The sequence below is a fragment of the Bufo bufo genome, chromosome 8 (assembly GCF_905171765.1).
Source record: "Bufo bufo chromosome 8, aBufBuf1.1, whole genome shotgun sequence".
In the NCBI taxonomy this organism is placed as follows: domain Eukaryota; kingdom Metazoa; phylum Chordata; class Amphibia; order Anura; family Bufonidae; genus Bufo; species Bufo bufo.
In genome coordinates this window covers 197,508,817-197,535,879 of record NC_053396.1, presented here as the reverse complement: position 1 = coordinate 197,535,879, position 27,063 = coordinate 197,508,817, and the positions used below count along the sequence as shown (strand labels likewise).

The window sequence follows — 27,063 nt, the reverse complement described above, 5'->3', positions numbered from 1 at the left end:
CTGGAGTGGACGGCCGGGCTCCACTGTGCAGGGGTCACAGCACCGCTCCCATCTCAAGAACGGGGCTTCGATGTGAATGGAGAGTAGGTCGGGCATATGTGGTACCCCACCATTCACCGCTATGGGACTTTCAAAAAAATAGCCAAGAAAGTGATCACTCTGGAAGGTTCATAGCAGAGAACGGACAGGATGCTGAGGGACTCATTCTTGAGAGAGGAGTAGGTCCCAGAGCTGTGACCTGTACCTATCAGACATTTATGGCATACCCTATCAATATGCCATAAATGTTGACAAGGGACAAGCCTTTACACGCCCCACCTTTGCCAGAAACAGCTCCGCTGTTATCTGCAAGTTATAGATGGACACAGAAATCGTCTGAAAACATGGGGCAGCTCCAAAACCTGCTTTTTCTCACAGGCTTGTGGCCCTGCAAGTTCAGAGCTCAGTGGTGCTCTCTCCATCTTTCGACTCAACGACCCCTTATCACAAAAAGTAAAAACACATTTCAGAGCCCAGTGTTGGTTCATTCTATATAACTTTATTTAACCACATTCGCGGGTTGAACACGCTCTGAACAGGACTAAAGTCAAAATAATGATTGAAAAAAAAATTAAAATAAATCATACACAAAAAAAGAAAAAGAAAACCATTTCTCCATGACTGGTGCAACAGGAGGAGGCTTGGGGGGTGTCACCGGGCCTGATACTGAAACCGTAGAGGAGGGTGGATTCTCAACGCATTGTCTTCACGGGACTTTTGAAGTTGCTGGCCGCCTGAAGTTGGAGCTGATATGCCATGGGGTGGATTTTGAAGCCATATAACCTGGGAAGAGAAGACAGAGGAGATGAGGCTTGAAGTGTCAGCTCCTGTTACAGCTCATATCCACAAGGCAGAGAGTAGAAAGCATTACACAACCATGTACTATGTGCAAGGGCGTGCCCTACGGCTTCTCTCCCCACTGGCAAATGGATGGCGGTGTGAAAGAGTGAGTGAGTGTGGGGGCCTTGCTCTGATCTAAAACCTCATGTACATGATCTATACCAGTGGATTACTGTAGTGCAGCGGCGGCATGAAGCGCACGGCGTCATAGCAACCGACGACGCCGTGCGCTCCTGCTGTCAGCAGGATGCCGGGCCGGGAGACCACGGACCGCTCTCGGTCGTGGAACACGGCCGTGTGTGCGTGAGGCCTAAGGGGTTGTCCCACGAAAAATGTTCTAAATTTTTCAAACCAGCCCCTGGATCTGAATACATTTGTAATTGCATGTAATTAAAAATGTAGCGTAGTCTCCGCGTTATTCACAGACATCTGCACAGCGCCACCTGCTGTTTGCTCTTTTTCTAATTTCTTTGTCCTGCTCACTGAGGTGGACGGACATGCCCAGTTCCATCCTTCAGCTGCAGCAGAAAGGACACGCACCTTGAAAAGTAACAGCCCCTGAGCTGCCAGCTTGAAATTTTGCAATCTAGCAGAGAAATTGGAGCGAAGAATGTGGAGATCCCTGGATCCATGTGAGGTCCAGGGCTGGTTCTAGCTTTGTTATAAAGAGACTGTCATGTACTATATGCTTTTGGATTTTCATTTTTTACATTAATCTTGGGATAACCCCTTTAAGTGGCACTGCCTTTTAACCCTTTCACCACCGGAGGTTTTTTTCCCCTGTTTTTTTTGCATTTTCATTTTTCTTCCCTATTTTCCTTGAGCCATAACTTTTTTATATTTCCGGTATATTACCATTAATTATGGCATAAAGTGTAGTAGGAAGCGGTAAAAAAAAAAAAAAAATTCCAAATGGGGTGGAATTGAAAAAAAAAAAAAAGTGCTGTATGGCGCGGGTAGTGAAAGGGCGGTAACCCTTTTTAAATTTAGGATAGAGCAGCGTGGGTGCCCGCTGCTCCATTCAACTCAATAGGCCAAGAGCAAGCGCTCGGCTACCTTGAATGGAGTGTCAGTGTGCTGGTGTACCCGCCGCTTCATTCAAATGGGGGAACGCGAGCCCCCGTTCTAGCGATCGTTGGGACGCCCGCTGATCAAACACTTATCACCGATCCCGTGGATAGGCAATACACTATTTTAATGGGACAACCCCATTAAGCCCTTCCTGCAAAAATGACATGACTGCCGATTTCCTGGGCACAAGAGCAGCGCCCGCGCGATCAGCAGAAGCCTGTGCATTTTACATGAAAATAGTTGACAGATCGCCCTCTAGTGGCCACGACAAGCAGACGAGATGTTTATTGTGAGGGAGCTGAGCTCTGTACTAAAGTGGAGCACAAAGCCTTCTTATAGGGAATATATAAGCTTTTCTGTAATCTGCTTTTATTCTCTGAAGGTAGATTTTTTTTTTTGCAATCCATTTCTGCACATGATTTTGGGGGTGCCATCTTGCATGAGCTACTGTTAACAGCATGCTGAGATATGCTTTACAGGAGCAACGGGGGCGTTGCCATTACTCCTAGATGCTCTGCCCTCTCTCTAACTGCCACAGCCTCTGCACGTTGACTGGCGAGGCCGGCGTGATGACGTTTGTACTGCCTGGTCCTGGCAAAGTGGAGAGGGAGTGGAAGTTGCAGAGAGAGCAGAGCCTCTAGGTGTAATGGTAACGCCCCCGTTGCTCCTAGAGGCTCATTTCTATATATTAAAGCATAGTTTTTCTCAGCAATGCGGGCACATATGAACATGGGACCAACACAGATGCCTTCAGCTGCCAAGCGCACATGTAACAGGTCAACAAGTGTCATAGGGACAAAACTGCTGACAGATGCCCTTTAAAGTATCAGTAATTCTCTGACTTTACCACAAGTCGCCACCACACCCGGATCACTTTTTGCCTGTAGTCAATTATAACGTAAAATCCTAGTTTACTGAATTTTCGCTAGCCACAATTAAAAGCTAAGGCTGAGGAGAACATGGGGTCATAAAATGCTGGGAAAGATCAATTAAAAGCTTGTGTAAGCTGTCTTTGGCACGCTGGAGACGAAGATTACACAAGCGAGAATGCCTTTCCTCCACATAAAGAGTGAGACGGCAATTAAAGTAATCACAGAAAGGCAAACTAAATTTATATGTAAGAGCACCCCCTACAGGGCATAGGGCACAGTGCAGTAGATAGATGCAGACTTATTCCCACTTAAAGGGGCTGTCCGCTTTTTTTATATTAATGATTTATCTTCAGGATAGGTTATCAATATCAGATCGGTGGGAAGGGGGGGGGGTGACGACGACTGCCGACACACCCGCCAATCAGCTGTATGAAGAGACCACAGCCCTCGTACAAAAGCTGTGTTCTTTCTATAGTTCACCTGCTCGCCATCAACCTGCAGCGGCGATCAGTGTAAATACAGCTACGCCGTCCCCATTAACTTAAACAGAAAGAAGCCGCCCCACTGAAGTGAATGGGGACGCCATGGCTGTAATTACACCTGCTCTCCGCTGCAATGTCGACGGTGAGCAGGTAAACAGTGTAGAGAAGGCAGCGCTCATAGCAGCGGTGCGTTCTCTTCAAACAGCTGATTAATGGGGGTCTCAGCCCATCGCTGATATGATATTAATAACCTGAGGATAGGACAGCAACAAAAAAGTGAACAACCCCTGTATGTGACTGATAACCTATCATCTGAATGGGTCATCAGCCTCTGATCGGTGAGTGTCCGATATCCAGGACCCCTGCCTATCAGCTGTTTGAGAAGGCCCCCACGCTACTGTGATCGCTGCAACCTTCTCGCTGTTTACCATAGGCCAGTGACGTCATGACCATTGGTCAAAGTGTCCGAGTTGTGACGTAACCGGTCTAGAGTAAACAGCGAGAAGGCTGCAGCGATCACAGTATAGCCGAAGCCATCTCAAACAGTCAATTGGTGGGGGTCTCATGTGTCGGACATCCACCAACAATGGGATAATCCCTTTTTTTAAATCTCTTATTTGGTATACTGAAAGAAAAAAAAAGAAAAAAAAGGAGCTGGGTGATGACCCCATGGAAAATTTAAGCCTGTGCGGACACGGCAATTTTGTTTTTTAGCATTTTTTTTTTTCTCCAGATTCTCAAAGCCACAACTTAAAGGGCTTGTGCAGGTTTTTTATATTGATGACCTATCCTCATCTCCGTGTATCTGTATATGGGCTTGTTTTTTGCAGAATAAGGCCTCATGCACACGACCGTATGTATTTTGCGGTCCCCAAAAAACAGATCCGCAAAAAATACGGATGACGTTGCTATGCATTCCGTATTTTGCGGAACGGAACAGCTGGCCCATAATAGAACAGTCCAATCCTTGTCCGTAATGCGGACAATAACGAGATTTTGTGAAACTCACCTGTAAAATCTGTTTCTCGCTTGATTCATTGGGGGACACAGACCATGGGTATAGCTGCTTGCTGCCACTAGGAGGCGAGACTAGGCTGAAAACAGAGTGAAGAAGGTAGAGACCCTCGTGACATTCATCACACCGCGGCCTGCAAAACCAGGCGGCCCAGAGCGGCGTCCGCAGAAGCAAGAGTGTGAACCCTGCAAAACTTTGTAAAAGTGTGGAGGGAAGACCAGGTCGCAGCTTTACACAACTGAGCCGCCGACGCCCGGTGGAAGTGAGCCCAGGAGGACCCAAGTGCCCTGGTAGAATGGGCCGTGATTCCCGAAGCGGGCGTCCTGTCCCCAACGCGGTAACATTCCAAAATAGTGGAGCGAATCCACCGGGAGATAGTCACCTTTGAAGCTGCCAACCCCTTCCTAGAACCCTCCGGAAGGACGCACAAGGCATCCGTGCGCCGAAAAGGGGCCACGGCCAAAAGGTAAATCTGCAGAGCCCACACCACATCCAAAAGGTGCAACAACACCTCCCGCGGATGAGAGGGCCCAGGACAAAGGGACGGAAGGACAATGGCCTCATTGAGGGGAAAAGCCGACACTACCTTGGGTAAAAAGGAAGGGACCGGACGGAGGACCACCTTCTCCTGGTTAAAGATCAGGAATGGTTCACGGCATGACAGAGCTGCCAATTCTGAAACCCTTCGTATGGATATGATGGCCACCAGGAAGGCCACTTTCCAAGACAGCAGGCGGAGGGAAGCCTCCCGCAAGGGTTCGAAATGGGAAGCCTGCAGAACTCCCAATACCAAGTTAAGATCACACGGATGAAGCGGAGGACGGTACAGCAGAATGGAGTGCGCAACGCCCTGAAGGAAGGTCCTAACAGGACCCAGTCCCGCCAAGGATCGGTGAAAGAAAATGGAAAGGGCCGACACCTGGCCCTTCAAAGAGCTTAGCGCCATGCCCAATTCCAGTCCGGACTGAAGGAAGGCCAAAACGACCGGCAGGGAGAAGGATCTGGGAGGCGGGTCCCGCTCCTCACAGAAACGAAGGAAGGACTTCCAGGTTCTATAAAATATATCCTGGAAGAAGTAAGTTTCCTGGCCCGAATGAGCGTCCGAACCACTGCATCGGAAAAACCCAGCTGTTTCAAAAGGAAGTTTTTCAAGAGCCACGCCGTCAAACGAGTATCTAAACTCGGGTGGAAGACGGGCCCTTGCGACAGAAGATCGGGTCTGAGAGGAAGCGGGTACGGAACGTCACCTAGCAGGAGGACAAGATCCGAGTACCATGCCAAGCGCGGCAAGTCCGGAGCGATCAGCAGGGTCTGAACGCCCTCCCACTTGATCCTGCGGAGAATCCGAGGCAGGAGGGACAACGGCGGAAAGACATAGAGGAACGTGAACCCGTCCCACGGCGCCACGAGAGCGTCCACTCCGCAAGCTGCGGGATCCATTGCGCGGGCGAAATAGCACGGAAGCTTGTGATTGAGGCCAGAGGCCATCAGATCCACGTCTGGCATCCCCCAGCGATGACAGAACGTTGAACACTTCCGGATGGAGAGACCATTCCCCGGGGTCTATCGTCGTCCGGCTCAGGAAATCTGCCGTCCAATTGACAACGCCGGGAATGTGGACCGCCGACAGGGCCGGAACATGGGCCTCCACCCACCTGAGAACCCACGCCGCCTCCGACATGACGTTTGAGCTGCGAGTCCCCCCATGATGGTCGACATACGCCACCGCTATGGCATTGTCCGACTGGACTCTGACATGAAGGCCCCGCAGGAGGGGAGACCAATGGCGCAGTGAGAGGAAAATTGCACGAAGCTCCAAAACATTGATGGATAGTCTGGACTCCGACGGAGACCATACGCCCTGGGCAGTCCGAGTGCCGAAGACACCTCCCCAACCCTGAAGACTGGCATCGGTCATAATGACCGTCCATCTGATCGGAAGGAAAGACTTCCCGATCTCCAGGTGAGTTGGGGAGAGCCACCAATGGAGGTCCGACCGAACCTGTTGAGGGAAAACAGACGATCCAAGGAATCCTGGGACTTGTCCCAGGTCGAGAGGATCGCCCGCTGAAAGGACCGGGTGTGAAATTGAGCGAATGGTACCGCCTCGAACGAGGACACCATGAGGCCCAACACCGCATACAAGTCCGGATGGAGACTGTGCGCTGCCGAAGCAAACGGAGCACCGCGCTGCGAAGGACCTTCACCTTATCCGCTGGAAGACGCACCCGAGCTGCCCCAGAGTCCAGCAGCATACCGAGGAACCGAATCCGAGTGTACGGGACCAGGGAGGATTTCCGAAGGTTCACTAGCCACCCAAAGCGGGCGAGAGTGTCCAAGATGATCTGCAGACTCTCCTCGCAGTGCCGGAACGACGACGCTTTGATGAGAATGTTGTCCAGGTATGGAATCAAGGTGATGCCCCTGGAGTGAAGAAGGCCCATAAGCGGAGCGAGCACCTTGGTGAACACCCTCGGCGCAGTCGCCAGACCGAATGGCAGGGCGACGAACTGCTAGTGGTCCGAGTGGACCAGGAAGCGCAAAAAACGCTGGTGGGTGATCGCGATGGGGACGTGCAGGTAGGCGTCCTGGATATCCACGGAAGTTAACCATTCTCCTTGCGCCAATGAAGCCATCACGGAGCGAAGAGACTCCATGCGAAAACGGCGCACTCGAAGGTAACGGTTTAACCTCTTGAGGTCCAACAACGGGCGGACCGCTCCCTCCTTCTTGGGCACAATGAAGAGGTTGGAGTAAAAACCGGAAAACCGCTCCCTCGCCGGAACGGGGGAGATCCCTCCCCTGACCAGCAGATCTTGAACCGCTTGAAAGAAAGCTCCCGCACGAAACGGCTCCCTGGGGGGACGGGACAGAAAAAAAACGGTTTGGAGGCATGAAATGCCTCCAACTTGTAGCCCGAAGTGACCACCTCGAGCGCACAGGCGTCTGAGATGTGGGCCTGCCAAACCTCCTGAAAATTATGGAGCCGACCCCCCACCCAGGAAGGTGGGGGCGCACCTTCATGCAGGGGATTGCTTGTCAGAGGAAGAACGCTGAGGCTGCGCTCGGGAACGCCAGGCGGGCTGGGGCTTGAACGAAGGCTTCCGTCGTTGCTCCTGGGTGGGCTGCCGGGCGGGTGCCCGTGAAGCGGCGAAAGGACGTGGTCGGGAAGATGAGTGCGGAAGAGGAGTGCTTTTGCCACCCGTGGCCTCAGAAATGATTGTCAAGTTTGGGCCCAAAAAGACGAGAACCAGCGAAGGGAAGGGAGAGAAGGGAACGCTTGGAGGAAGAATCGGCCTGCCAGGCCTTTAACCAGAGTTCCTGCCGAATGGAGACGGCAAAGGCGGAGGACCGCGCGACCATGGAGCCCGCGTCCAGACCTGCCTCGCAAAGGTACTTCCCCGCCTGGGATATCTGGGCCGCCAGAGCCTGGAGTTCTGTGCGGGAAAGGTCCGAGTCTAAATCATGATATAAGCGCAGGGCCCATTCAGAAACCGCCTTAGCCACCCACGCAGAATCGAAAATGGGATGGAGTGCCGAACCGGTGGCAGGAAAAAACGATTTAGCCAGCTATTCGACCCGACGGTCCACCAGAGAGGAGCCGTCCGCGATCGGAATATCTGTATTTTTAGCCAGGCGAGCCACCGGCGGGTCCACCTTTGGAGGGGAAGACCTTTTACCCACCCAATCCGGGGGGAACGGATAAAGAAGATCCAGCCACTTGGAGATCAGGAAACGTGAACCTGGCTGTTCCCACGCTTTAGCGGTGAGAACGGAAAAGTCGTCATGTACCGGGAACGACTTGGGAGCCTGCTTGTTACGCAGGAAAGAAACTCCCTGGTGACAGGAAGAGGGGCCCTCCTCTTGAAATTGAAAAGTGTCCCGGATTGCCGAGACCAGACTGTCCACTAAGGCGGCCACCTGGGACGAGCAGTCCGGATCCAGATATGTGTCCGACTCGGCGAGTTCTCCTCTGGACGAAGGGTCCCCAACCAACGAGGACGCCCTGGACAGCGAACTGGGGGGAGGAGGAGAAGGCGATGCATCCAAGGAAGAGAGGCGTTCCTGCCTGGGACGCTTGCTGGGGTGTCTGCTCCTGGATGATGCGTCCTGGGAGATAGCAGGTAGCGCAGGTGACGACGTCTCCACCAAGTGACCCATTAAGGAAAGGGTGGATTGGGAGATCTTAGATAGGTCAGTCACCGCCCGGGACAGGGATTTGGCCCATTCCGGTTCCATACTTGCAGCAGAAGGGTGCACGTCAGTGGACTGCGACTGAGGCGGCACGCTCTGGGTGGCCTGGCATGAGGCACAGAGGGGGTTCGCCTGGCCCCTAGGAAACTTCATGTTGCATGAGGTGCAGGCATAATGGGTAGCCCTGCCAAGGACTTGGAGTTCGGGATCCGCTGGGTCCGACATGACCTGAGCCAGGGGCCAGAGAGGGTACAGAGGAGGGCACAGAGGAGGGGAGCAGCGCTGGTCCTACCAGAGTGGAGCAATACCCTTGCTGGAATGTGTCCCCAGGAGACAGGAGCGGCGGTCTGCAGCGAGCGACGTTCCTCTCAGGATGGAAACGTGCGATGTATTTCCGGCTGGAGCAGGCAGAAGAGGAAGCGCCGCGGGAAAATTAGGCTCCGCCCCCTCCAGCTGCCCGGCGGAAGAATAGGAACGGCAGCGCGAAGCTCTACCCATGGTCTGTGTCCCCCAATGATATAAGCGAGAAAATAGGAAATTATCTATTTTTTTGCGGAACTGAAATACGGACATACGGGAACGGAATGCACACGGAGTAACTTCCGTTATTTTTGCAGACCCATTGAAATGAATGAGTCCGCATACGATCTGCAAAAAAAACGGAACGGACACCCAAAGGAAGTACGTTCGTGTGGCCTAAGTTGTACTTCCGAGTAGCACCATTTAATATTGCATACGATGTAGAGGAAAGCTGTAAAAATGGGTGAAATTGGGAAAAAATTTCAAAATAATCTGTCATCATTTTATGGATTTTGTTTGTAGCTTTTTTTTTATGTCATTTTAGAGTGTTTGACTTTTTGATCACTTTTCAACTTGGCCTTCACTGTACATGATAAATATTTAAATATTTTAGTAGTACAGGCATTTTGGGACGTGGTGATGCCAATGATTTTGTTTTATTGCTTATTTTTATTATGGGGAAAGGGGGTGTTTTACTTTTTTTGGACTAGCGGACATCAACATGCGATCGTCTAATTGCTCCTCCCATAGACTGCACTGATTTAACATTGCGGCCTATGGGAGATTGACTGTGTTCCCTGCCACTTTGCTGTGGTACAACTTGGAGCCTTTAGAAGGCACGAGTCTACCGTAGCAATTGAACAGCTCCCTCGATCTCAGCATGAGGAGCCATTTAGGCTCTAGGGATTCCACCTCTCAGATGCCATGGTCACAACTGACCACGACATCTGACAGGTTAAAAGTCTGTGATCGGTGTTATCGCCAACCACCAGCTCTGCATCTGAGTGTCTGCAGTGTAAAACAACTGGCATCTGACGGCTATGGCACCCGCTCAGCTCCTGAAAAGGAGTCATGTTTAAAGAGGCTCTGTCACCCGGATCAAGTCTACCCTACCAGGAATATAGCCTGGTAGAGCTGATGACGCTGACAAAAAACATACCTTTCTTTCTCTTGTTGGTGGTCCGGTGTTGGAGAAAAATAAACTTTGGAAATATGCAAAAGAGCTATTCGAGCACTCTAGGGCAGGCTTCGAGCACTGCTTCAGAGACGCCCCTTTCCTTCCTGATGTTGGCCTTCTCCACCTAATCACGCCCCCATGCCTTTTGATTGACAGCGCTAGACCCGCCGGTCTAGCGCTGAGATCCGGCACGTGCGCACAGGATCTTTTCCTTCCTTCCTTCCCGGCTTGCGAATATGTCTAGTGCGCACGCGCCGCCACTTCTAGGTTCAGTGATGTGAGGGCGCGTGCGCACTAGACATATTCACAAGCCGGGAAGGAAGGAAAAGATCCTGTGTGCATGTGCCATTAAGAAAGCGAGTGCGCAGGCGCACACCGGACCGCCGACAAGAGAAAGAAAGGTATGGATTTTGTCAGCGTCATCAGCCTGGTAGGGTTGACTTGATCCCGGTGACAGAGCCTCTTTAAAGTGCATACTTCAACCGTACATGTAAGGTTCCATTCACACGGCCGTAAATTGGGTCCGCATTCGTTCCGCAATTTGCGGACCCATTCACTTTTAAAAGGGGCTGGAACGGATGCGAATCTGCATTTTCGGGATCCGCAACTCTGTTCCTGAAAATAGAACATGTCCTATTCTTGTCCGCAATTACAGACCAGAAGAGGCATTTTCTATTATAGTGTCTGATGTGCGGTCCGCAAATTGCGGATCGCACATTGCAGGTGTCCGTGTTTTGCGGATCCGCAATACACTTACGAAAGTGTGAATGGACCCTAAGGCAGAGGTCCTGAAGGGATTAGGCCGACTCTTCGCCTTTCAAGGCAACCACCTCCTCGCTTCTGACCACGAACACGATCTTCTTACCTGGGGACGAACTGATTGGCAGGTCTCTTGGGTCGATACTCTGGGTGAACCATGAAGAGCATATGGGGGAATCCAGTGCCAAAATATGCTCCATCCGTATGGTGATGGCGGGAGGATTTGGGGGTGTAAACATCCATACACTTGGGGCAATACAGCTTCACCATCGCTTCACCAGGGATGTCAGAGAGACCTGGAGAGACAGAGCCACGTTAATACAGCGGAGGATGGGGAGAGCAGCATAGAGGGGAGGAAAGGGACTTACCGATAGGCAGCATGGGCTGGTTCTCACAGTAAACACGGGGGCAATAACCAAAGTCGCCCTGCTGGTACTTCTCCAACTGCAGAGGCAAGAAATGGGAAATGGTTAACCCAAACCCAGACCTGCTGCCAACCAGAACCTGCGAATGAGCCTGGACACCAGAACCAAGAATCTCATGGTAGCTGCCACCTCTAAGCCTTCTCAGCTCTCGCCCAATGGTCTGTTCACACCATGCTTAATTTTCCAGGAACTGGGCCATCAAAGGTTCCCGTTTTGTGTATACAGCTCCAATGCAGACAAATGCATCTCCATAGGTACAGACGAAAACAACACCCTGTGCAATTGTGCGTTACTCAGCTCTGAACTCCTTCATGCAAACCTGCAGATATGAAGCTGACGGAAGGGAGTCACACACACAAAGGTCTGCACAAGAGCTGCATACACAAAACCGAAAGAAATCTTTCGAGAGTATTGGCGTTTATTTTCGTTGCAAAAGTTCCCATACAGGGTGTAGTAAACCGCACGGCGTCAGCCGTCGCATCCGAACCCTGCTGGAACACGGATCGCAACTCCGCTGCTCTGGGGTCGGCAGCTGCAAACACGGCAATGATCCAAAGACTGGGCGGCCATATCCAAGAGGCTTCATGCGCCATTACCGGCCTCTAATGTACAACGGCTGAATGACTAAAGCTTATTGACCGACCTCATTCACCACAGGGATATTCTCCGGGCTTCACACTGCAGCAGAATACAAGCGCGTGTGGAGGATGGGAGTTCCTGTTATTGACTGGTTGAGGTGGGCGGCTCTGGTTGTGGTCCTGGCAGCTGGATAGAAGTAAAATATCCACCCGGCATGAACGGGTCAGACGACGCCACAACAGCACACAAGGCGGGCGGTATTCAGGCCGGGGAAGCATCTGATCAATACTTTCAGCTTGGCCGATCGGCGCAGACTGCGCAGTTATGTCTCATACATATATAATAGCAGAGGGCTTTATCAACAAAGATTTAAAGGGGTTCTGCAGTTTGTTTAAACTCTGGATAGATCATCCGCATCTGATCGGCGGGGGTCCGACATCCGGGACCCCCACCGATCAGCTGTTTGAGAAGGCAGCAGCGCCGTGGCCTTCTCACTGTTTACCGCAGGTCCAGTGAAGTCACGACTAGTACCGCTGGCCTGGGCGCGGCTAAGCTCTGTTCACTTGAATGGAGCTTAGCCGCGCCCAGGCCAGTTGATAATAGTCGTGACGTCACTGGGCCTGCGGTAAACAGCGAGAAAGCAGCGGCACTACTGGCAGCGCCGCTGCCTTCTCAAACAGCTGATCGGCAGGGGCCCCGGGTGTCGGACCCCCGCCGATCAGATGCTGATGATCTATCCAGAGGATAGATCATCAGTTTAAACAAACTGCAGAACCCCTTTAACCATTTCACACCCAGGGCAATTCGAGTCTTCAAGACTAGATGCAGTTTTTATTAAGTGTTAGTTTAGCTGCTGTAACGGTGTGACCCACCTCAGCTAGTGATTGGCGGAGAGGGCCTTTCCGATGTCTCAAGTCAGAACAGGAAGCGGGGGCAAGGTGGAGGAGAGTATGGCTTCCTTTGGTTTTCTCACCTCGGACAGTGGTTGTATATGCTACCAATGTCAGATAGGAGCGGGTCCCCAGAGATGGAACCTGCTCCTATCTCCATAATGGGATCCCTCAAGTGAACAGAGGGCAGCTGCGCATTCATGGTCACCCTCAATTCATTTCTAAAGGAGTTCCAAAAATAGTTGAGCAGTCCCATAGAGGTGAACAGGATACGCTTGCGTGGTGCGCCCTGCATTCATTTCTACGGAACTTCCAAAAATACCTGAGCATGCTCAGACGGCTATTTTTGGAAATCCAAAAGAAAAGAATGGAGAGCAAGCAGCGCATGCGAGGTGCACGCTCCTTCACTTTTGGGGGCCGCTTCTACAGATAGGTGAGGGTCTCACCTTTTAGACCCTCACCTGACATTTATTTTTTTATCATAGTGTTACACAAAAAAGACTTTGGGAGAAATTTACTAAGATCTGCATTTTTATATCGCAGTCTCAGCACAAAATCTGCTGGAGCAAGATGCACCGAATTTATTACCAGGTGCACTCCTCTTAATAACATCACTAGAGGTCCGTGGGCGAGAAACTGAAATCTATGGCAACTGGAAACGGTGTACATGCCAGCTGTACGTTAACCCCTTGACAATCAGGTCCTCAGTCTGCAGCAACGAGGAGGGGCTAAAAGCAGCCATAGCGTTCCAGTGCCAAGAACCGCCTGATACAGCCTGGGGTCCTAGCGCATCCTCCGCAATCACCTCTAACCCCGGCTGTTAAGCCTTTGATCATGCCAAGGACCTAGGGTTGGGCGATATCAAAATTAATCCCACGATAACGATATTAAGAAATGTATCGCGATAAATACCCATTTAAAAGAAAAAAAAAACACGCGGCCACAAGGAGGCGTTATACTGACGTATGGGGGGCGGCCACAAGGAGGCGTTATACTGACGTATGGGGGGCGGCCACAAGGAGGCGTTATACTGACGTATGGGGGGCGGCCACAAGGAGGCGTTATACTGGTGTAAGGGGGGGGGGCACAAGGAGGCGTTATACTGACGTATGGGGGGCGGCCACAAGGAGGCGTTATACTGACGTATGGGGGGCGGCCACAAGGAGGCGTTATACTGGTGTATGGGGGGCGGCCACAAGGAGGCGTTATACTGACGTATGGGGGGCGGCCACAAGGAGGCGTTATACTGACGTATGGGGGGGCGGCCACAAGGAGGCGTTATACTGACGTATGGGGGGGGGCGGCCACAAGGAGGCGTTATACTGACGTATGGGGGGGGCGGCCACAAGGAGGCGTTATACTGACGTATGGGGGGCGGCCACAAGGAGGCGTTATACTGGTGTATGGGGGGCGGCCACAAGGAGGCGTTATACTGGTGTATGGGGGGCGGCCACAAGGAGGCGTTATACTGACGTATGGGGGGGGCGGCCACAAGGAGGCGCTATACTGACGTATGGGGGGGGCGGCCACAAGGAGGCGTTATACTGACGTATGGGGGGCGGCCACAAGGAGGCGTTATACTGACGTATGGGGGGCGGCCACAAGGAGGCGTTATACTGACGTATGGGGGGCGGCCACAAGGAGGCGTTATACTGGTGTATGGGGGGCGGCCACAAGGAGGCGTTATACTGGTGTATGGGGGGCGGCCACAAGGAGGCGTTATACTGACGTATGGGGGGGGGCGGCCACAAGGAGGCGTTATACTGACGTATGGGGGGGGCGGCCACAAGGAGGCGTTATACTGACGTATGGGGGCCCCCAATAAAACAATGTCTTGTGGCCACCATACAGTAACGTCTTCTTGTTGGTCACGTCATGTATGGGGGAGGGACTCATGATGACTCATTCCCTAATGCCTGCTATTTCAATGTGCAGTAGTGCGGTGCAGCTTGCAGGCAGGAAGGAGTAGGCCAGAGTCAGACAGGGCCGCAGTAGAAGACATACATGGTCACCGTCATAGGCAGACATTACACCTTTATTCACTTGAGTCGGGGCCGGCTAGAATATATATTATGGTCTCTCTTCACCTGCAGGCGAAGTTGTGAACTCTGTGGGGGTTGTACTCGGTCTCTGAGTAAGGGTCCATTCACACATCAGTGTGTGTTTTGCGGATCGACGGATCCGCGAAACACGGACATCGGCAATGTGCGTTCCGCATTTTGCGGACCGCACATCGCCGACACTTAATAGAAAATGCCTATTCTTGTCCGCAATTGCAGAAAAGAATAGGACATGTTCTATTTTTTTGGGGATCGGAAGTGCGGGTCCGCATTTCCGGATCTGGGCCGCACATCGTGCGGCCCCATAGAAAGGAATGGGTCCGCAATTCTGTTCCGCAAAATGCGGAACGGAATTACGGACGTGTGAATGGAGCCTTACTTGAGACTTTCCTGCCACTCGCTTCTGTCCTGCGCTGATTGGTGGCCTCGCTCATCATCTGATTCATACATCAGACGTTGGTGGGCAGAGACTTCATTATGGGAGTCGGGGGGCGGAGGCTGCGGGCAGTAATTGTACTGGTGGTATGCAAACATTCAGGGGCGGGCAGCCGTGGACGCAGAATTTGAAGTGGTCAGCGCATATGACCGCTTCTATGACGTCTAGGGCTGCAGTAAACGATTATACGATTATTTCAGTAATCGACTATTCTGTCGATTATTTTTTACGATTAATCGAGTAATCCAATAAGAAAAAATGAATAGACTGTTTTCCTTTATAAAAACTCAGACCCCCTGCCATCAGTCCCCAAAACCCTTTGTTCCCCCCTGTGTGATCAGCCCCTCCGTGTCCCCCAGTGCCATCCGATCAGCCCCTCCGTGTCCCCCAGTGCCATCCGATCAGCCCCTTCGTGTCCCCCAGTGCCATCCGATCAGCCCCTCCATGTCCCCCACTCCCATTTGCCCCTCCATGTCACCCATTGCCGGCTGCCCCCCTTCAGTGCCATGTCCCCAGCGTCAGTGAAATAAAATACTTACCTTTCCTGTAGGGACGCCGCTCCACAGCTCCTTCCTCTTCTTCTCCGCACACTGCACTGTGCGCGCTTACGTGCAGTATGACCTGACGCGATGTGTCAGGATCCAGTACAGCGCGGTACGGGCCGGCGGGTGACAACGGAGCGGTAAGTAATAGCAAGCGCTTCACTCCCGCTCCGTAGTCACATGACACAAACGAATCCCCGATGCAAAAAATTAGCATCGAGGATTTTTTGTGTCGAATTACTCTATTCAATCGAGTAATCGTTTCAGCACTAATGACGCCACAAAATACCACGGTTATTAGAAAACAGTCATATCGCCATATTGCTGTTTCCTAATACCGCGGTATATTGCCCAACCCTACATGGACCATACTGGGTTTCAGAGACAGAGGGAGCGATTCAGTCAGCCCCGAGGTCCACGCAAGGACTGGCGTCACAGAACTTGTCCTATGTTTTTACATATATGTTTGCGGGGGAAAAAAATATGCAAAAGCGTTTTACAGTACGCTTTTCGAGTCCAGCAAAAAAAAAACTAAAAATATACTTTAACAATGGAACACTATGGTGACAGAGGGCACTGTGTGGCATCCGTTTAATATATACGTTTTTGGTACACGTTAAATGAAAGACAAAAACGTGAAGTGAACCCAGCCTAAGCCTGCTGTTCGGGCACAGTAGTGACACAGTGTATAATGCGTTCGCACATGGGAGGGAGAAATAAAGTTATAAAATAATAATTCCATAATAGGATTAAAAAAAAGTCAAATAATAAAAATAAAAAATAAAAATAAAAAAACACATTACCTGTAAAATAAATATTGCTGTGCACACATGAAATACATATATTAAGTATCCATATATCCGTAATACCCAAAGTATTTCATGATCAGGTTATATTGTGTGAAATATACTGCGTAAAAATAAAAAATAAAAACTGACAAATCGCTTTTTTTCTATATTTCTGCAGCCAAAAAAATTAAATAAATGACATTGTAATATAATTGTATATACCCAAATAATGCAAAAAGTTTAAAGCATTTACACATCACTGGAATTTTTTTTAATTTTTTTATATATGGCTGCTGAAATGCATAAAGGAAAAAAACTTTACAACTGTGCAAGTCAGTAAGGCCTTTTCAGGACTGGTCATCACAGCGGTTGTCTCACATCAGCAAATGGCATTTATCATCCAATGACTAATGTGTTGTGATTGTCCATATTGCTTCCTTTGCTGGCTTACTTCAAATTCTTCCTTATACTCTGCTCATATCCAGGGGTTACAACCATTGCAAGCGCAGATACGAGGCGGCCAGGACGGGATCAGCTGCGCATTCGTGCCTACGCGTGCTTCCATGATCCCGGCCACCAGAGAGGCAGGCGCTTTTGTCTATAGTGTGCAAGCACCACCACGGCTGGACTGCAGGAAACCACGGAAATGAGCAGTGTATAATGTGCTGGAAAAATGAATCCAGCCAGCAAAGGAGGCAATATGGAGAATCACAATACATTAGTAAGTGCCTTGTATTAACTTTCTCTACATGACAAATGCGATTTGCTGAAGTGAGACAACCCCTTTAAGGGGTTAGGCCAGTCTTCTGGAATAACTAATGTTGACAGACTTGGCCGACTTTAGGAAAGCGACAAATACTGCACAAACCAAAAAAAGTCTGGTCAAAACTGACGGCATTCAATAGGGGAGCTTTTTTTTTTTTAATTGATACACTTTCCCTTCACTGTAGCTCAATTTTCTGCTTTACTGTATAGACTAGGACAGAGTCAGCACAGTCATCTCTGTGACAATTATGGATTCCAACAGCAAAAATAGAATTAAGTAGGTAGATAATTTATTAATATAGTTTTAGGATGATTATTTGGATTATCAAACACATTGAACCCAGTACAAAGTGGGTATTCTGTCCATGAAGCTACAGTGTAATAGAAGATCATGTGAACCATTTGGAAGCAATTCTATTTCTCTACTGTGCTGCCAAAAGATGAGACAGTATATAGCAACGCTATACAGATGGATAAGGCTCTGCGTGCCGCGCCCCTGCTTAGCCCTGGGCTGTTCTCCATCACTCCTTTGACACTTTTCTGTCCACTAGCTCACAAGGTGGCATACTTCTACCTAAAGTCTTGGACTGACATCGGCAAAGTCTTCAGTCTGGAGACGTCACCGTGTCACAGCTATGAAAGGTCTTACCATCTGGGCAATGCCGCGGTTAGTCAGAATATAGCGGGCATGGATCAGTCCATACAGCATCTCAGCGGCCTGTTCAATGAGATCGCTCTGGTTTGGATTGTCCTCCAACTCCTCATCTGTATAAGACGGAAATAAGAGAGATGAGATCATAGGACAGGAAGTCCTCTGCACGCGAGAGCCCACCACCACAGCCCACCTTCCTGCGTAGAGAGGTGCCAACATCTCGCCTGATCTGGTCCCTTGAATTTAAAAATACCAAAAACACAGAAATATATAAAAAATAGGAAAGATAGTAGTGGTGCCCTCAGAAATCAGAAGTGAATATAAACTGCAAAAAAACAAATTTTATTAGGGATGAAGTTAAAATCCCCCTATAACCCCAAGGGGGATAGATAATAACTATGGGCCAAAAAAGAAAATAGCCCGACTATCGTTGTGCACGTAGTATCCAACTGATAGCAGAGGTCTTGACATTCATATAAGGTACAGGGCAGGCTGAAAACAGCGAGCGGGGAACACTTTCCCTAGAAAGGCCCGGATTAAACCTCAGCCCAGGGACAACCCCTGATGGTGGGATTTCCCTGTCCTCGTGCCGGTCCTGCAAGACCCTGGAATGCCCTAGATGGTTTAGATTTTTAAATACCCCGACGAGTTTCCCCCGGTTGGGTTCCTCAGGGGGTCGATACTAGTTAGAAATGGTCCCATCCAAATTGATAATATACTTGATATAATAAGATGAACACAAACTACAACAGATTAGGCAGACTTAAAAATGGGTACCAGATACATCACATGGTCCTGCAGGAGGCAACATGTGAAGTGCCCCACCGGCTGCCTCAGAACGGGTGCTTGGTAAGGCAGTGAGTGCGCCTCTCACTTCCCAGAAGGAGAACTTCCGGTCGATGGAACGCACGCCGCGCTCACACTTTCGGTATCGTGGAACGCATTCGTCACCACCAGATTGGCGAAGCGCATGCGCTCCAGCGTATACCTGGAAGGGGAGGGGGGGGGGGGGGCATGTGTCGGAGGCAGTCTCCTATTTTTCCCGGTAATCCCCGCCCTACAGCCTTGCATGTGCAATTCGAGGGCGAAAAGAAAGGAACCCAACCGGGGGTGTTAAAAATCTAAACCAACTAGGGCAGGGATGGCCAACCTGCGGCTCTCCAGCTGTTGCAAAACTACAACTCCCAGCATGCCCAGACAACCTATAGCTATCAGCCTACAGCAGGGCAATGGTGGGAATTGTAGTTTTACAACAGCTGGAGGGCCGCAGGTTGGCCAGCCCTGATCTAGGGCATTCCAGGGTCTTGCAGGACCGGCACGAGGACAGGGAAATCCCACCATCAGGGGTTGTCCCTGGGCTGAGGTTTAATCAGGGCCTTTCTAGGAAAAGTGTTCCCCGCTCGCTGTTTTCAGCCTGCCCTGTACCTTATATGAATGTCAAGACATCTGCTATCAGTTGGATACCATGTGCACAATGATAGTCGGGCTATTTTCTTTTTTTGCCCAAGGTTATTATCTATCCCCCTTGGGGTTATAGGGGGATTTTAACTTCATCCCTAATAAAAGTAATGTTTTAAGGGTCCTTTTTTGCAATTTATATTAACCTTGAATTTAAAGGCCTGAGGCTGCACTACCGCAAGAGTCTGATGATGCAAATCACTAATTCCTGTCTATATCTAAAGCCAACCTGGCTAAGACAGAGGTAGTTACAGTGCTGCCCATAATTATTCATACCCTAATAATCAATAGAAAAGCCTTTATTGGCTATTACAGCAATCAAACGCTTCCTATAATTGCAGACCAGCTTTTTGCAGGTCTCCACAGGTATTTTTGCCCATTCATCTTTAGCAATGAGCTCCAAATCTTTCAGGTTGGACGGTCTTCTTGCCATCACCCTGATCTTTAGCTCCCTCCACAGATTCTCAATTGGATTCAAGTCTGGACTCTGGCTGGGCCACTCCAAAACGTTAATGTTGTTGTCTGCTAACCATTTCTTTGCCACTTTTGCTGTGTGTTTTGGGTCATTGTCATGCTGAAATGTCCACTGGTGCCCAAGGCCAAGTTTCTCTGCAGACTGCCTGATGTTGTCGTTGAGAATCCTCATGTATTGCTCTTTTTTCATGGTGCCGTTTACTGTGATTAGGTTCCCTGGTCCATTGGCTGAAAAACACCCCCAAAGCATTAGGTTCCCACCACCATGTTTGACAGTGGGGATGGTGTTCTTTGGGTTGAAGGCTTCTCCTTTTTTTTTTTTACGCCAAATGAAGAAAACATCATGGTGACCAAACAATTCAATTTTGGTTTCATCTGACCATAACACAGAAGACCAGAAGTCGTCTTCTTTGTCCAGATGAGCTTTTGCAAAGGCCAAGAGAGCTTTCGTGTGCCTTATCTGGAGAAGTGGTGTCCTCCTTGGTCTGCAGTGTCCGTTGGATTGTCCGCTTTGAGACATTGCCACCAGCAGAGCCCAGATTCACCAGGATGGCCGTGGTGGTGATCCTTGGATTCTTTTTAACCTCTCTAACTATCCTCATGGCCAGCACAGGTGACACTTTTGGCTTCCAACCACGTCCTCTGAGATTTTCCACAGTGCGGAACATCTTGTATTTTTTGCTCAAATGTAAATAAAAGCTGAGAAATGTTTTTTCCCCACAATTATGCCTCTTCTACATCGTCTTATTATCTTTTGGGAGACACCTATGTCATTTCACGTCAAAAAATGACTTTCTGGTTGAATAAATAACTTTAAGTCAAAATTTGCCAGGGGTATGAATAATTATAGGCAGCACTGTAGGTGTCCATCTTGGTTGGATACTAACCATTTAATCACCCGGGCTTAAAGGGGTTTTCTGACAGACAATACTTATCCCCCCCATCCACACAAAATAAGAACCTGGGGCCCTTACAGGGGTGCCCTATCCATTGCCTTGGGAAACCTGGTGAAGCAATCATTGGGGAGAGTCTTCTCTGATAATACTGCAGTCACTCTTGACTGAAGCAATAAAAAAGTTAAAGGCTATAGAAATGTTTGTGCATGAAAAATTAACCCCTTCAGCACCCTGCCATTTTTCACCTTCAGGACCAGGCCATTTTTTGCAAATCCGACATGTGTCACTTTATGTGGTGATAACTTTAAACAGCTTTTACTTATCCAGGCCATTCTGAGATAGTTTTCTCGTCACATATTGTACTTCATGACAGCGGTAAAATTGAGTCAAAATATTTCATTTTAATTTATAAAAAAAAATACCAAATTTACCATAAATATGGAAAAATTAGCAATTTTAAAAATTTCAATTTCTCTGCTTTTAAAACAGATAGTGATGCCTCCTAAAATAGGGATTACTTTACATTCCCCATATCTCTACTTCATTATTTGGATCATTTTGTAAATAAATTTTTTTTTTTTTTGGGACGTTACGAGGCTTAGAAGTTTAGATGCAAATCTTGAAATTTTTCAGGAAAATTTCCAAACCCCAATCTTTAAAAAGGACCAGTTCAGGTCGGAAGTCACTTTGTGAGGCTTTCACATAATAGAAAACACCCAAAGATGACCCCATTTTGGAAACTACACCCCTCAAGGTATTCAAAAGGGATTTTACAAACGTTGTTAACCCTTTAGGTGTTCCACAAGAATTAATGGAAAATGGAGATGAAATTTCAGAATTTCACTTTTTTTGGCAGATTTTCCATTTTAATCCATTTTTTCCAGTAACAAAGCAAGGGTGTTTTCACTGATGCCGGCGTATGCAGCAGGGGCCCGGCTCTCAGCGATTGCTATAAAGAGGCATATTGATGCTCATTACAGGGTTTAAGATTTTTGGAGTTTTGTATACAATCGAGGGTCTTAATGAAGACACATATATGACAGAACAGCCATGGGAATGCTTCAGTAGTGCAGTCTCAGGCTTCAGGCCTGCAACACAATTCCCAATGCCTTGGCAGAGAACATCCTGAAACTATTTAAAGAGAACCTGTCATGTTGAATATGAAGCCTGAGCTGCAGGCCGCGTGTTATAGGGGAGGAGGAGCGGAGCAGATTGCTATGCCGTTGTATGGGAAGATATTCAGCAGAACTTGTAAGTTATACATTTATATCTCTGCTCATTCTGGGCTTTGTAGTCCAGGAGGCGGTCCCATCAGTGATTGACAGCTATCTCTGTATGCACAGTCATAGAGGGAAGGCTGTCGATCACCGATAGGCCCGCATCTTTTTCCACACAATCTGCTCCGCTCCTCCCGTTCTATAACCTGCTGTCGGCAGATTATTTCACATTTTCATGGTGACAGGGTCCCTTTAAATGTCTATAGGTAGGGTGGTCTACAACTCCATATGAAGAACGGTACCGTATGTCACATTGGGTGGGGATACTGACCCGGCTCTAGGTCCAGGATCATGTCCAGCGCCTGTCTATAGTGGGGCACCTGCTCATTCAGGCCGGTCAGGTTGAATTTATCCTGAATATAATCTTCATCTACCTGCAAGAGAAGGAAACACACAGTTAAGAAGGGAAGGATAAGGGGGCGGCTACACACAGATTTTGGGCGACTGCCTGTGTAGCGCAGTGGAGAGGGCTGCCATAGGAATGAATAGGATCACACAGCGATTCGTACTGCGCCTCCATTCATTCCTATGGCAGTCCTCTACACTGCGATAATTGGGCAAAACACGCGGTGCGCCCAAAACTGCCGGGAAGCCGTCAGTGTGCAATAATATGTCCACAGGAAAGAGGAGTGGAGGAACTAAAACTGCAAAATGGGGGGTAAACTGGGCACTAACCGGGACATTTTGTATCCCTTGGCAGGCCCATTACAGGTGAGCCCCTGCCAAGCAGAGGGCAGATCGGACACGGTTTCTGTATTCCCAATGATTAGTTCACCGATGGATAATCGGCATCAGGTAAGTACCAGCCACTTAGGCTGAGTTCACACGGGCGTTGCGGGAAAAGGTGCGGGTGCGTTGCGGGAACATGTGTGCGTTTTTTTTTTGTAATGCGTTTTGCACGCGCGTGAGAAAAATCGTCATGTTTGGTACCCAAACCCGAACTTCTTCACAGAAGTTCGGGCTTGGGATCGGTGTTCTGTAGATTGTATTATTTTCCCTTATAACATGGTTATAAGGGAAAATAATAGCGTTCTGAATACAGAATGCATAGTACAATAGGGCTGGAGGGGTTAAAAAAAATATTAAAAAAATTAACTCACCTTAGCCAACTTGCTCGCGCAGCCCGGCATCTCTTCTGTTTTCATCTTAGCTGTGTGCAGGAAAAGGACCTGTGGTGACGTCACTCCGGTCATCACATGGTCCGTCACATGATCTTTTACCATGGTGATGGACCATGTGATGACCGGAGTGACGTCACCACAGCTAAGATGAAGACAGAAGAGATGCCGGCTGCGCGATCAAGTGGATTAAGGAGAGTTAAATTATTATTTTTTTTTTTTTTTTTTTTAACCCCTCCAGCGCTATTGTACTATGCATTCAGAATGCTATTATTTTCCCTTATAACCATGTTATAAGGGAAAATAATAATGATCGGGTCTCTATCCCGATCGTCTCCTAGCAACCGTGCGTGAAAATCGCACCGCATCTGCACTTGCTTGCGGATGCTTGCGATTTTAACGCAGCCCCATTCACTTCTATGGGGCCTGCGTTGCGTGGAAAACGCACAACATAGAACATGCTGCGATTTTCACGCAACGCACAAGTGATGTGTGAAAATCACAGCTCATCTGAACAGCCCCATTGAAATGAATGGGTCAGGATTCAGTGCGGGTGCAATGCGTTCACCTCACGGATTGCACCCGCGCGGAAATCTCGCCCGTGTGAACTCAGCCTTAGTGCAGAGAGTCCACGTCCATGGGGGAGACCAGTGACTTCTGAGTACGTCCGGCTCTGACACATCACTAAGAAATCCTGCAGTAGAATCTACAACCTTCAGCACGCCAGCTGCTGGAAAACTACAACTCCCAATATGTAGACTCAGATGTTCTACGGGAGTTAATGGAGGTTTCTGGGAGTTGTAGTTTCAGAGCGGCTGGAGGTTGCTGATCTCCAACGTGAGGGATCCATCTGGGTGGCTATGGCACTAGAGACCTCACCTCGCAGAAGAACTCGTTGCCTCGTAATCCGCAGAACCAGCTGATCCACGACACTTCTTCTGAACTGCTCATTTTCCAGGCTGCTGGTCAATAAACAAAGGGTTAAATGTCAGAATCACATCGGATGAAGAGCTCCGATCGCATCGTGTGACGGCAGCAGAGACTCCCCCCCAAAAGCCCTGGATTTCCTGCTAACACGAGGGGATCCAAGACGAATTCTAGCTCTAAACATCCTGACCCCCGGCTGGGTGACCGCCTGCTGCCCCCGTGTACAACCGTCCTATCACAGGCTCGGACCCCCCGGTCCTACTGAACAGCACTTATATCATTAGGTTCTGTGGCGATCTGTGCAGGGGTCAGAGGGGCAACAGAGGCAGCAGGGGTCAGAGGGGCAACAGAGGCAGCAGGCGGCAGGGGCAGAGGGGCAACAGGCGGCAGGGGCAGAAGGGCAACAGGCGGCAGAGGGGCAACAGGCGGCAGGGGCAGAGGGGCAACAGGCGGCAGAGGGGCAACAGGGGCAGAGGGGCAACAGGCGGCAGGGGCAGAGGGGCAACAGGCGGAAGGGGCAACAGGCGGAAGGGGCAACAGGCGGAAGGGGCAACAGGCGGCAGAGGGGCAACAGGCGGCAGAGGGGCAACAGGCGGCAGAGGGGCAACAGGCGGCAGAGGGGCAACAGGCGGCAGAGGGGCAACAGGCGGCAGAGGGGCAACAGGCGGCAGAGGGGCAACAGGCGGCAGAGGGGCAACAGGCGGCAGGGGCAGAGGGGCGTAACAGGCGGCAGGGGCAGAGGGGTGTAACAGGCGGCAGGGGCAGAGGCAGAGGGGCAACAGGCGGCAGGGGCAGAGGGGCAACAGGCGGCAGAGGGGCAACAGGCGGAAGGGGCAGAGGGGCAACAGGCGGAAGGGGCAACAGGGGGCAGGGGCAGAGGGGCAACCTCTGCCCCTGCCGTCTGTTGCCCCCCTGCCGTCTGTTGCCCCCCTGCCCCTGCCGGGGGGCAACAGACAGCAGGCGGAAGGGGCAGGGGGGCAACAGAGACAGCAGGCGGAAGGGGCAGAGGGGCAACAGAGACAGCAGGCGGAAGGGGCAGAGGGGCAACAGAGACAGCAGGCGGAAGGGGCAGAGGGGCAACAGAGACAGCAGGCGGAAGGGGCAGAGGGGCAACAGAGACAGCAGGCGGAAGGGGCAGAGGGGCAACAGAGACAGCAGGCGGAAGGGGCAGAGGGGCAACAGAGACAGCAGGCGGAAGGGGCAGAGGGGCAACAGAGACAGCAGGCGGAAGGGGCAGAGGGGCAACAGAGACAGCAGGCAGCAGAGGGGCAACAGACAGCAGGCGGAAGGGGCAGAGGGACAACAGAGAAAGCAGGGAGAGGGGGCAGAGGGGCAACAGAGACAGCAGGGGGAGGGGGCAGAGGGGCAACAGAGACAGCAGGGGGAGGGGGCAGAGGGGCAACAGAGACAGCAGGCGGAAGAGGCAGAGGGGCAACAGACAGCAGGGGGAGGGGGCAGAGGGGCAACAGAGAAAGCAGGGGGAGGGGGCAGAGGGGCAACAGAGAAAGCAGGGGGAGGGGGCAACAGAGACAGCAGGGGGAGGGGGCAGAGGGGCAACAGAGACAGCAGGCGGAAGAGGCAGAGGGGCAACAGACAGCAGGGGGAGGGGGCAGAGGGGCAACAGAGAAAGCAGGGAGAGGGGGCAGAGGGGCAACAGAGAAAGCAGGGGGAGGGGGCAGAGGGGCAACAGAGACAGCAGGGGGAGGGGGCAGAGGGGCAACAGAGACAGCAGGGGGAGGGGGCAACAGAGACAGCAGGGGGAGGGGGCAACAGAGACAGCAGGGGGAGGGGGCAACAGAGACAGCAGGGGGAGGGGGCAGAGGAGTAACAGAGACAGCAGGGGGGGGGCAGAGAGGTAATACGGAGGGCAAAAGGGGATCAAATGACCGACGAGGAGACAGAAGGGTAAAGACCGGGGGGTAACTGGAGCTGAGCCGGCACATAAGGGGCTGTCGGAGGCACAGACAGTAGTGGGCCCGGGGTCTCATACATTGAGGCGGTCACCGGAGGCCCGGCACACAGACACATCGGCCGCCCGCAGGACACACATCGAGTACTGGCCTCACACCTGCTCTATCTCCCCTGAGTCTGGAAACACGGCGGTTCTTTCCGGTTCTCCCCGCCGCTACACACAAGGCACGACCGAATCAGCCCGGAACGGAAGAGGCGGGACCGGAAGTGACCTCTGGTATGACGGGAACCGTAGTTTTGACAAGCGACCCCTAGGCCGCGACGTCACACGTGTTCTGTCGCTATGGAAACAACAGCGTCTAAACAGAGCATATAAATAACCCGGATAGTAAACAGAGCCATAAATCACCGTGTCCTCACCCAGGGTGTACATATAGAGCAGAGCATGTGTGTCCTCACCCAGGGTGTATATATAGAGCAGAGCATGTGTGTCCTCACCCAGGGTGTACATACAGAACAGAGCATGTGTGTCCTCATACAGTACAATGCATGTGTGTCCTCACCCAGGGTGTACATGCAGAGCATGTGTGTCCTCACCCAGGGTGTATATACAGAGCAGAGCATGTGTGTCCTCACCCAGGGTGTACATACAGAGCAGAGCATGTGTGTCCTCACCCAGGGTGTATATACAGAGCAGAGCATGTGTGTCCTCACCCAGGGTGTACATACAGAGCATGTGTGTCCTCACCCAGGGTGTACATACAGAACAGAGCATGTGTGTCCTCACCCAGGGTGTACATACAGAGCAGAGCATGTGTGTCCTCACCCAGGGTGTACATATAGAGCAGAGCATGTGTGTCCTCATACAGTACAATGCATGTGTGTCCTCACCCAGGGTGTACATGCAGAGCATGTGTGTCCTCACCCAGGGTGTATATACAGAGCAGAGCATGTGTGTCCTCACCCAGGGTGTACATACAGAGCAGAGCATGTGTGTCCTCACCCAGGGTGTATATACAGAGCAGAGCATGTGTGTCCTCACCCAGGGTGTACATACAGAGCAGAGCATGTGTGTCCTCACCCAGGGTGTACATACAGAACAGAGCATGTGTGTCC

At 50.7% G+C, this 27,063-nt stretch overlaps 1 protein-coding gene across 5 annotated transcripts; it reads right to left on the bottom strand.

Moving 5' to 3' along the window:
- Positions 1 to 518: 518 nt before the first annotated feature.
- Positions 519 to 26,224, bottom strand: CSNK2B (casein kinase 2 beta). 5 transcript variants are annotated; one of them, XM_040405123.1, is made up of 7 exons: positions 26,105 to 26,224; positions 23,989 to 24,071; positions 22,263 to 22,365; positions 17,884 to 17,999; positions 11,118 to 11,193; positions 10,856 to 11,045; positions 519 to 822 (listed from the first exon to the last, which is right to left on the bottom strand). In XM_040405123.1, exons 2-7 carry the CDS (start codon positions 24,058 to 24,060, stop codon positions 732 to 734), a joined length of 648 nt encoding a protein of 215 aa, XP_040261057.1. In that variant the 5' UTR covers positions 24,061 to 24,071; positions 26,105 to 26,224; the 3' UTR covers positions 519 to 731. The 5 variants fall into 5 exon arrangements, with proteins under 5 accessions (XP_040261057.1, XP_040261056.1, XP_040261058.1 ...); XM_040405122.1 differs by having other exon boundaries at positions 23,989 to 24,068; XM_040405124.1 differs by having other exon boundaries at positions 23,989 to 24,068; positions 26,098 to 26,206.
- Positions 26,225 to 27,063: the final 839 nt, after the last annotated feature.

Coding starts and splice junctions, on each gene's coding strand:
- CSNK2B (XM_040405123.1), bottom strand. CDS start 24,060: ATGAGCAGTTCAGAAGAAGTGTCGTGGATCAGCTGGTTCTGCGGATTA. Junction 22,366..23,988: donor GCAACGAGTTCTTCTGCGAG/GTGAGGTCTCTA, acceptor CTTCTCTTGCAG/GTAGATGAAGATTATATTCA. Junction 823..10,855: donor GCCAATCAGTTCGTCCCCAG/GTAAGAAGATCG, acceptor TTCTCTTCCCAG/GTTATATGGCTTCAAAATCC.